At 44.3% G+C, this 10,954-nt stretch overlaps 1 protein-coding gene across 4 annotated transcripts in view; it reads right to left on the bottom strand.

The window, feature by feature from the left end:
* Nucleotides 1-377: 377 nt before the first annotated feature.
* LOC128346077 (protein FAM240B-like) overlaps nucleotides 378-10,954 on the bottom strand; it is a 30,684-nt gene continuing 20,107 nt past the window's right edge. For 3 of the 4 annotated variants that reach the window (XM_053298965.1, XM_053298966.1, XM_053298967.1), the window contains 2 exons: nucleotides 9,429-9,630; nucleotides 378-987 (listed from right to left, as the gene is read on the bottom strand). In XM_053298965.1, coding sequence (XP_053154940.1) covers nucleotides 976-987; nucleotides 9,429-9,630 — 214 coding nt within the window. In that variant the 3' untranslated portion in view covers nucleotides 378-975. The remainder of the gene's footprint in view (nucleotides 988-9,428; nucleotides 9,631-10,954) is intronic. The other variant, XM_053298968.1, reaches the window with a different exon arrangement.

The following is a 10,954-nucleotide window of genomic DNA, read 5'->3' as shown; positions in this document are numbered from 1 at the left end:
ACTCCCACCCTTAATTACCCATTGTGCTCAAAACCCGGCGCCCTCCCCACATACATTCTTCTGTTCTACATCTAAATGTAGCTTCTGTTGTACTATGACCAAGCGTCATAGTGTTTTACTTATTATGTCAGCCTGAAAGAGTCACTCCCTCTGACCACACTAGTGGATAGTAAAAGAATAAATGAGACATAGCAGAGCTTTTGTCCCTGAGAATCCATGACAGTCTTCTCCTTCCCCTGGCATGAGAGCAATTTCCATGTCCCTGGGTCTCCTCCTGCCCATCGCTTCCCTCACTTTTTGTTTTGTTGTTGCTGATGTAGCTTTTGTTTAAAAAACAACAACAACCTTACAAAGAAATGAAAGGCAACACACAATAATTCTGTCTTCATATTATTTATTTAGCAAATGCCCTCGGTTATGAAAAGCTATATTACCAAGTTGATACTGTGTGCCTGAGATAGAACAGTACATTCAAAAAGTCATGAAAGATTATTGCATTTCTACTTTCTGTTTGATATTATGTTTAGGCCTTTCTTGTAAAACAAAAACTGAACAAACTATTTTTTTTTTAAATTGAGAGAATGGGGGAAGAATTTTTTTTGCAAACACCTGCAAGGGGAACTGGTGTGCTTCCTAGCATAACAGACTTTGAGCTGCACATCTTTCGGTTCAGTGATGAGCCAACATAGCTCTCATGGGGGAAAAAAAATCCAGCTAATTACTGTCTGATAGCTAAATAAGGAAGTCATGTAGCCAGACACTCAAAGAGTAGTACATGTGTTCATTTCTCCCAAAGGCATGGTGAAATTTCTAAATGTATGTAAGCCAGACATAGCTTTGCTCAATGGAACTTTCTTCTCTTAATTTAAGCCAGCATTTCAGTCAAATACATGATGTGATCTTCAGTTAGGGGCTTCTTCATCTTCACTGGGGGTGTTTAGCATTTTTATTCTCTGTTCCATCCTTTCTTTCCATTCATTTCGGAGTCTAATGGGAAGAAAAATATCTAGTTACCAGATGCACTGCCTAGTAAGGAAAAACATGTTAGAAAATAAAAGCATCACTTTGCTCTTCCTTGGAGACACTCTTTGGTTACATTTACCAGGAATTTATTTTGCACTCTTACTTCTGCCTATCTAGAAAAGGAAATATTCTTGCAAAGCTTGCACTTAGATTGCACTTTTAGATTGTGAGCCCTTTGGGGACAGGGATCCATCTTATTTCTTTATTATTTCTCTGTGTAAACTGCCCTGAGCCATTTTTGGAAGGGCGGTATAGAAATCCTAATAATAATAATAATAATAATAATAATAATAATAATAATAATAATAATAGACCAAAATAATCCCAGTGGTAATTGGCGCCCTGGGTGCAGTTCCAAAAGATCTTGAAGAGCACCTCTACACCATAGGGGCCACAGAAATCACCATCAGCCAATTACAAAAAGCAGCTTTACTGGGAACAGCCTATATTCTGCGACAATATCTATAACAACAGCAACAACACTGACAATAAAATTCAGCCATCCCAGGTCCTTGGGAAGGACTCGATAAAACAAACCAGTCAATAACACCTGTCTGACTGTGTAAAATAATAATAATAATCCCTACTAAATGCATGCTGAACTTGTTCTAAACTAATGCTGTGTCCATTATTTGAATAATGGACCCCTCCCAGTGAGGCACTACCTTGGCATGGTTGTGGGGCTTGCGTGCTCTGAGGAAGATAAGAACTATGCCAGAGGTCCAACCATACTGGACAGGTCTCACCAGAAGAGCCAGATGAAGAGTGCCTCTCCCAACAACAATATGGTGAGACGTAACTTTAATAAATCTATACTGAATCGGTCGTCGCCTGGGTCAACAAAGACCACGCCAGGTGCTGGAGTCCCTGAACATCTGGTGGCAAGTGGGCAACAGGACTCAGGATCTTCAGTTGAGCAACCAGGGCTGGAGACTGCAAGGTTACTGGAAGAAATGTCGCTTAACTGAAAAATATATACGAAAAACGCCAACAAAGAAATAATGATCTGCTATTACAAGTCTAGTCCAACTAGAAGAGGTTATTTTAAAAGAATGTACCAAATTTAGAAAGAGAAGCATCCAGATACAGAAATAACAGAACAAAGGCTAGCAGACCAGAGAAGATTCATAATAAGAAATAAAGTATTCACAGAAGTTGAGCTGCAAGAACTGCAAAGAGCAACACAGGCTCAAGATATGGAAGAAGAATTACAACCAACTGAAGAGGTTGCTCAGGCGCAGGTGGAGGAGGTGTTGGAAATAGAGGATGCCACTGTTGCTGAACTGTTTCAAAATCAAAACTAGGTAACCTCACCTTTACCTTAACCTCAAAAACTCAAAAGCCGTTTAACAGAATAGCAACAAGAACTAAAGCAAAAAATAACCGAGCATATGAACCAAACAACCACTAGGGTTTGACTTCCAGTGCTAAAAACAGTTGCCAAAAACCAACTTGCTCAGGCATTAAAAGATGTCAGTGCTGCACTTGCAGAAATAACAACCAATAATTCACAAGAAACAAACCAACTAATGTACAGTGCAGCAACAATAACAACACAAGAGCTCAGATAATATTAGTGGACCTGTAAAAAAAGAAAGTAGTACATCACCTAAATGGAAGATTAGATTAGAAAATAAAATCGCCAGGCTTAGATCATATGCTAGTAAATTGAAAGATATGAAAGACAAGAAGCTGAAGAATGAAAACACCAAACAGTATCTGATCCAAAAATACCATCTAGATTCAAGGAAAATTAGAGAAGTCCTGGAAATAATAAAGCAGCAAATAACAGCAGTGTCAAAGAAGATTAGCAGATACGAAGGCAGAATTACACAACACAGGCAGAATCTCCAATTCCAGTCGAATCAGAGACATTTCTACCAAAGCATAGAAGGACAAACTGCAAGAAATGTCGAAACACCAAATAAAGAAGAAAAAGTGCAATTCTGGGGGAAATTATGGGACAATCCAATAGATTATAATAAAAAAGCAGGCTGGGTGAAAGAGGTTGAAAAGTGTAACCAACAAATGCAAAATCTAATAATAACACCAAAATTAATAAGTGAAAGAGCAAAGAAAATTAAAAATCAGACTGCACCAGTTGACAATGAACTGCATGGCTTTTGGCTTAAACACCTAAAAGGCCTTCATAAACAACTATCAAAACAGTTCAATCACATTTTGCAAGGAGGTGATATTGAATAATGGCTAACAACTGGGAAAACTCATCTCATCATGAAAGACCGAGCAAAAGGTGCAGTTCCAAGTAATTATAGACCAATAATGTGCCTGCCAACCATGTTCAAATTATTAACTGTAATAATAGCAGATGAAGTCATGCAACACTTATTAACTAACAAACAGCTTCCAGTTGAACAGAAAGGAAATTGCCCGAACACCAGAGGCACAAAAGACCAGCTGCTGATTGACAAAATGATTTTAGAAAATGGCAAGAGAAGAAAAACAAATCTAAGGGTTGCATGGATTGACTACAAGAAAGCCTTCGATTCATTGACTCACACATGGATACTAAAATGTTTAGAAATAACTGGTGTCAGCAACAACATTCAGATATTTATTTAAAAAGCAATGAGCATGTGGAGTACACAGTTAACAATCAATGGTGAGACACTTGGACAGGTTAGCATTAGAAGAGGTATTTTCCAAGGGGACTCACTATCCCCTCTGTTGTTTGTAATCTCCATGACTCCACTTTCACAAATACTCAACAAAACAGGCCTCGGATACCAAACATCTAAAACATCAAGTAAAATCAACCATCTGCTGTACATGGACGATCTGAAGTAGGGGTGAGTCCGAACCGGTGCGGTGGCCATTCTAAAGAATGGCCGAACTGCCGGACCGGTTCGGCCCTGGCTGGTTCGGGTCCGGGTGGGGGGTATTGCTTTAAGGGCGGGAGGGCTTGCTTACCCCTCCCGCCTCTTTGCCCCCTCCAGCACCCGTATTTAACAGACTAACGGGGCGCTGGAAACCAGCCGCCCCCGCCCCCGCCCCCCCCGCTGCGAGCAGATTTACCCACCAAAGCTACCAATACCCCTGCCGCCGCCGCCCACCAGCCCTCCCTCCCTCCCTCCCAGCTGCCCGCCCGCCCGCCCGAGGACTCACCCGATGCTTTAGAAAAAATGAGAGGAGCTACCGGACGGAGCTCCTCTCGCTACGAAGGCCTGCTGCATACTGAAGGTGCTTTGTGCACGCGCGCATATGCGTGCCACAAAGGACGCCGATCGCCGGAGGCCCGGTCTACCTGCTGGGAAAAGGCCGGGTAGACCGGGCCTCCGATCGCCGGAGGCCCGATCTACCCGGCCTGGCAGGTAGACCGGGCCTCCGGCGATCGGCGTCCTTTGCAGCACGCGCATGTGCGCTTGCGCAAAGCGCCTTCAGTATGCAGCAGGCCTTCGTAGTGAGAGGAGCTCCGTCCGGTAGCTCCTCTCATTTTTTCTAAAGCATCGGGTGAGTCCTCGGGCGGGTGGGCGGGTGGGCAGGCAGCTGGGAGGGAGGGAGGGAGGGCTGGCGGGCGACGGCGGCGGCAGGGGTATTGGTAGCTTTGGTCGGTAAATCTGCTCGCGGTGGCGGGGGCGGCTGGTTTCCAGCGCCCCGTTAGTCTGTTAAATATGGGCGCTGGAGGGGGCAAAGAGGCGGGAGGGGTAAGCAAGCCCTCCCCGCCCTTAAAGAAAGGCCCCCCTTCGGTGCCGGTCCGGACTGCTCCGGACCGTGCACATCCAAAATCTGAAGTTGTATGGAAAGTCCCAGTCAGAAATCGAATCACTGTTAAACACTGTCCATATATTCAGTAGTGATATAGCAATGGAGTTTGGACTAGACAAGTGTGCTGCATTAAAAATGAACAGAGGGGAAATAAGAAAAACAGAAGGAATAGAACTGCCCAATGGAAGCAACATCAAGAACCTGGAAGATAAAGAACATTACAAATACTTGGGCATTCTCCAGGCTGATAACATTGTACACACTGAAGTTAAAAGAAAAATTGGACGTGAATACATCAGGAGAGTTAGAAAAAATCCTCCAGTCCAAACTCAATGGCGGGAACACCGTACAAGCCATAAACAGCTGGGCTATACTTGTTATCAGATACAGTGCAGGAATAATAGACTGGACCCAGGCAGAGCTAGAGATGCTAGATGGTAAGACCAGGAAAATAATCACCATCAATCATGCTCTGCACCCCCGCAGTGATATAGATAGGCTATACCTCCCTCGCAGCTCAGGTGGACAAGGAATGCTGCAAGTCCATCAAACAGTAGAGGAAGAGAAAAGAGGCCTTGAAAAATATATCAAGGACAGTGAAGAAGATGCACTTCAAATGGTCAGTAATGTGAAACTATTCAACACCAATGAAACAAAGCAGGCCTACAAGAAAGAACAAGTCAAGAACCGAGCAGAAAAATGGAAAAATAAGCCCCTGCATGGTCAATATTTGCACAATATAAGTGGAAAAATCAGACATCACCAAGACCTGGCAATGGCTTAAGAATGGCAACTTGAAGAAAGAAACAGGGGGTTTAATACTGGCTGCACAAGAACAGGCACTAAGAACAAATCTAGTAAGAGCAAAAGCAGAAAAGTCAACAACAAACAGAAAGTGCCGCCTTTGTAAAGAAGCAGATGAAACAGTGGACCACCTAATCAACTGTTGTAAAAAGATCGCACAGACTGACTACAAACAAAGGCATGACAAGGTAGCAGGGATGATACACTGGAACATCTTCAAAAAATACAAACTACCTGTAGCCAAGAATTGGTGGGACCATTCAATTGAAAAAGTGGTAGAAAATGAAGATGCAAAAATATTATGGGACTTCTGACTACAAACAGACAAACATCTGCCACACAATACACCAGATGTAACTGTGGTTGAGAAGAAAGAAAAGCAAGTCAAAATAATCGACATAGCAATACTAGGGGATAGTAGAATAGAAGAAAAAGAAATAGAAAAAATCACCAAATACAAAGATCTACAAATTGAAATTGAAAGGCTGTGGGAGAAAAAGACCCAAATAATCCCAGTGGTAATTGGCGCCCTGGGTGCCGTTCCAAAAGACCTTGAAGAGCACCTCAACACCATAGGGGCCACAGAAATCACCATCAGCCAATTGCAAAAAGCAGCTTTACTGGGAACAGCCTATATTCTGTAGTCAATATATTACTGGGAACAGCCTATATTCTGCAACACATGTGTAGACCCCCGACCAGTAGGCTGCAAGCAGCCTCCTGGGCTTGGGGGTCTCTCCAGGATGCCCTGCGCATCCTGGAACTTCCAGGGGCTGTGTGGCCTGCGTTCCCCACAGCCCCCTCCAGTTCTGTGACGGAGCCCGCAGTCGTGTGGGCAGCCGATCCGGCCTCCCATGGCTGCCTCTTGACCATCTGTGGGGGAAATGAGCTAAGCCCGCTCTCCCCGTAAACCCCCTTACAGCACTTCACACTAATCGTGTGAAGAGCCTCATTAAGTTGCATTTATGTCTGAAGACTCACATTTCTCCAAACACTTACTTTGTTTAAATGGCAAATTGTCTTGGTATGGCTGAATTTTCCCTTTTATCCTTGTGATAAAATAGTCTCTTGATAGGGCTCATGCATTAAGATTGTAGGTTACACTGTCATGGAATGCCCCCCAACCCCCAAGAAAAAACAAGCTAGAAAATTTGTATTTTCTAGGATAAGGACATAAGAACAGCCCTGCTGGACCAGGCCTATCTAGTTTAGCATCCTGTTTCGCACTATGGCCCACTAGAATCTTCTGAGAAGCCCACAGGGCATGCCCTCTTTCCTGCTGTTGCTTCCCTACAATTGATATTTAGATGCATCTTACCTCTGTGGCTGGAGGTAGCTTATAACTACCAGACGAGTAGCCATTGATACACCTGCCCTCCATAAATTTGTCTAAGCCCCTTTTAAAGCCATCCAATCTTGTTGCCATCACCACATCCCGTGGCAGAGAATTCCACAGATTAATTATGTGCTTTGTGGAAAAGGATACATTAGCTTATGATCACTAAATTAATGATCCCTACTGAAATAAGAGCCTCCCCATCTCTGACAACTTTTTAAAAGGCACTGAAGACACATTTATTCACACAGGCTTTTAATTAGATTTATAATTTTACTATTTTTAATATTGGTTTTTAAATGTTTTCACTGTTTTGGGGGTGATATAGAAATATTTTTAAATATCCACCAATCATACCACATGGGGATTTTTTTCAAAAGACCATTTCATAGTTCCTTTGTCTACTGAGGGGGAACGGCCCCTTGTGATGATTCTTGCAACTCACAAAATGGTCTTGGAAATTGGCAGGGACATTGACTGGATGATGTTGGGTGGTTGAATGACACAATGCAGGCCCTGCATGTCAGATGTGTAACTTACACAACTGAATGTGGCACTGATATCAAATGACTTATAGGCAGGGCTGGCCTTACTGATGGGTGAGCTGGGCAGTTGTTGAAGGGGGCACTGAGCTGAGCTTAGTGGCTTACTATTTGTTGAGGTTACTGTCTGCAGTGAGCAAGGGGGGAAAGAAAGAAGAACCCAGAAAGAACTTTCTTTGCCTAATTATTCCAAAATTGTAATGCCTGCATAGTTAAGGTAAGGAGTAAAAATAGCATTTCATCACTAAGCCCTGACCTATTGTTCTATTGCTCATAAAATCTAACTCTCCATACAGTCCCCCAGAAACTCTATGATAACTCAGTGACAAGCACCACTAACTCTCCAGATCTGGTGTAGATCTGTTGAAAAATGCCGGAGAGATAGCAGTTTGAATATCAGCTCCTAAAGAGAGGGAGCTGGAGTGTCAGTGACCTTGTCAAGTTGTGTGGCTTGTGTAGGATTGCAAAGCCTAGTAGTGTAGGAGGTCCTAGTACTGTTCCCAGGCTTTCCCAGCAATGCCCATGATGAAAAGGGCCTAGAGCTACCACTCAGTAATAGGCTGCCTTGCTGCCAGGGCTCTCCTGTCCTAGTTCTGGAATCCCACTAAAGTTTCACAGGCCTTCTGCAGCTGCTTCTTCAATGTTCTGCCCTCGCTCCAGATCTTCCCTGTTACCAGAACTGCTCCAGAGCACTGGCTAGACACTCTGATTGTGCTTTTGGCTTAAAGTGGGGGAATTAGCTTGGTTTGGGGAGAAGTTTGGTTTCAGTATTAATTTAATCAAGTCCTGGTATATTTGGGGTTGCCATATTCAAACTTCCCAAGTCCGGGTGGCCGATTTGCATATTATGCAAATCATGCAGCAACAAATTTGCATTCATTTATTTATATCCCGCTTTTCCTCCGTGGAGTTCAGAGTGGTACATGCTTATTTTATCCTTACAACAACCCTGTGAGCTAGGTTAGGCTGAGAGAAACATGACTTCCAGAGTCACCCAGTGAACTTTTAGAGATTTCTTTTTAAGCTACACCATAGTCTCCCAAAGAAATAGGATATAAGGTTTTAAGATAGTGCATATGAGACTACAGATTTAGTTTGCTGATCAAGCAAGAATCTTAGCCCGTCCTTGACCTTTTCCTGAGAAGCAGCCTGATTTTAGATGTAACATGCTTACCGAGAAATTAAGCCCACTCTAGTCAGCGGAGCTCAGCCCCACTACTCAGAACCGCAGCTTTCCATACCACGCTTCAAGCATCCTACACAGCCGCCAACCCGGTCTGATAAATAGTGATGAAGCTCTCTCCCCTGAGAAGAAGTGAGATGCTGAAATGGGGGTGGGGGACGGAAAGCAGAATGCGTGCCCCTATCTTATGGGGCACGGTGCAATTGGCTCCACTCTTCCAGCAACCATCTGGCTGGCTGCTGCCTGGAGGAAGGGAAAGAGGGGAGCGTGCTGCACGCAGCAGCAGCTACTGGGAAAGTAAGGGGCTGGGGCAGGCACTGCTAGCCCTGCGCCTCCTCCCAGCAGCTCATGAGCAGCCGGCACACAGAAGCAGCTGCGTAGATGGGAGCAGGCTACTTTCTCAGCTCCCACCCAGCTGCAGAGGAATCTGGGCAAATCGGGCGGCACATTTTAAATTAGGGTGGAAAATGGGTGATTTCAGCAGCTGGGTGGAGGAACCAAATTTCAGGGGCTGCCCAAAATTCCGGGACACATGGCAACCCTGGGTGTATTGGAAAAGATGCAGAGGCAGAAATACAGTTTACAAATTTTATTAAGGATAAAATGGGCTACGGAAGGCAAAATCAGATAAGGCAGATGCAATAAAAGTTTGGCTAATATTCTAAACAGTCATCTTAATTGCAATAATTTTGGCTAAGTTTCTAAACCAGAGCCTGGCTTAAAGCTTGCAGTAAAAGGTGCCAGGAAGTAGAAACATGGGCACAGAGAGAGAGAAAAATGGTGAAGACTTAGAAGAGGCAGATGTTAGTTATACCTCATCCTTCTTTAGTTTGTTGGAGCATTCATTGGTTGACCTCTTCTTACTCTGCACCGTACATGATGTGAAGACTCTGCACTCTCTTGGTGGTAAAGAAGAGGCTGAGCTGCCATGTGCTTTGGCTGGAGGTACAGGAGGACCTTGAAATTCATGTGGGTTCCATTCTGCAGCTGTACCATAGATATGGAAACTGCAGATACTGAGGCATTAAAGTCAATTTATTTGTGCGGGTTGGGTTCCAAGTTGGCCAAAAATGCTTCAAAATTGCTGAAAATCAGCTGATTGGGGGAGGCAGTGTGTGTGTGGGTAGCTCCTTACCATGCTTTGCTGCTCCCTCCCTCCCGAGTTGCACTGTGCCCCCGGAATGCCTGGAAATTGGCCAGAAATTGGCCAAAAAGCATCATTTTTTTTTAAAAAAAGATGGGAGCCATTTTGTGGCTCCAATGAACAAAATGGTGGTCAAAATGACCTCTGCAGTCATTTCTAGCCACCTCCGACCCATGGATACACGAGGTTGACATGTCCCCCCCCGTGTATGCTGAGGTTGGGTGTGTGTCCCCCCCAACCGCGGATATGTGAATCTGTGGGTAATGAATCTGTGGATAAGGAGGTTCTACTGTATTTATACTTTAAAATGTACCCTGAGGCAATGGCCAAGCCATTCCTTCTCCTGGTGAGGTGAGGAATGCTTTGTAATACAGAACAGTTCATTGTTACATGAAATGAGTTCTGAGTGGATTTTTACTTGACAACAGGTGAAGGCAAGCTATTCAAATGTTCTATGTGTGGTGAGTAGCGTGGGGCTAGATTGCATATCGCTAGACCAGGGTGTACTCAGATGTGAGATTATAGAATTTGATGGGCCACTTCTCTACTGCCCTTGCCAGACAATTATTAACTCACAACGAGTTAGGAAATGTGCCATATCTGTGCTGCTCTGAAGAGTGCTTAGCTGTTACCTTACAGGAGGAAATTCCTCCTTGATTGATTCACCTTTGAAAGGGTGTTTGTGTGGGCATGTGCATGCTGATACCTCTCTGTATGAGAAATGGGTTGGCATGTCCTATTTCAGTTCTTTTCATATTCTTAGCCTGCAGGAACTTGTCTAACTATCACATGTGCCAGTGACAGGGGCGTAGCAAGGTCGGAGTGGACCCAGAGACGCTGTTCTGGTAGCTCCAGGTCTTAACACTCACATCAGTTTCAGAAGATGAACACAACTGAAGGAAGCCCAGGCGGGTGCATGGCTGGGGGAGTCAGTCATGTGACTTGCCTCTGGGGGCCCCCCCTAGGCAGTGGGCCTCCAGACAACTGTCTCCCCTTGCCTTATTATAGTTACGCCCCTGGCCAGTGACCTGCCCTGAATCTTTCTAGACTCAGGAAAGGTGAAAATCTCACTGTTCACTAGGATAATGAGCCCACAATCCAGTGTTTGTTGAGACATTGAATAGAAGGCTGATCTCTAGGCCACCCCAAAACAGAGCTGACTGTCAACATTCCCTCCATTATTTTTCCAACCTAAA

This window comes from Hemicordylus capensis, chromosome 2 (assembly GCF_027244095.1).
Source record: "Hemicordylus capensis ecotype Gifberg chromosome 2, rHemCap1.1.pri, whole genome shotgun sequence".
Taxonomy (NCBI): Eukaryota; Metazoa; Chordata; class Lepidosauria; order Squamata; family Cordylidae; genus Hemicordylus; species Hemicordylus capensis.
Note: the sequence above shows the minus strand (reverse complement) of the source record. Positions and strands in the feature narration are given on the sequence as shown.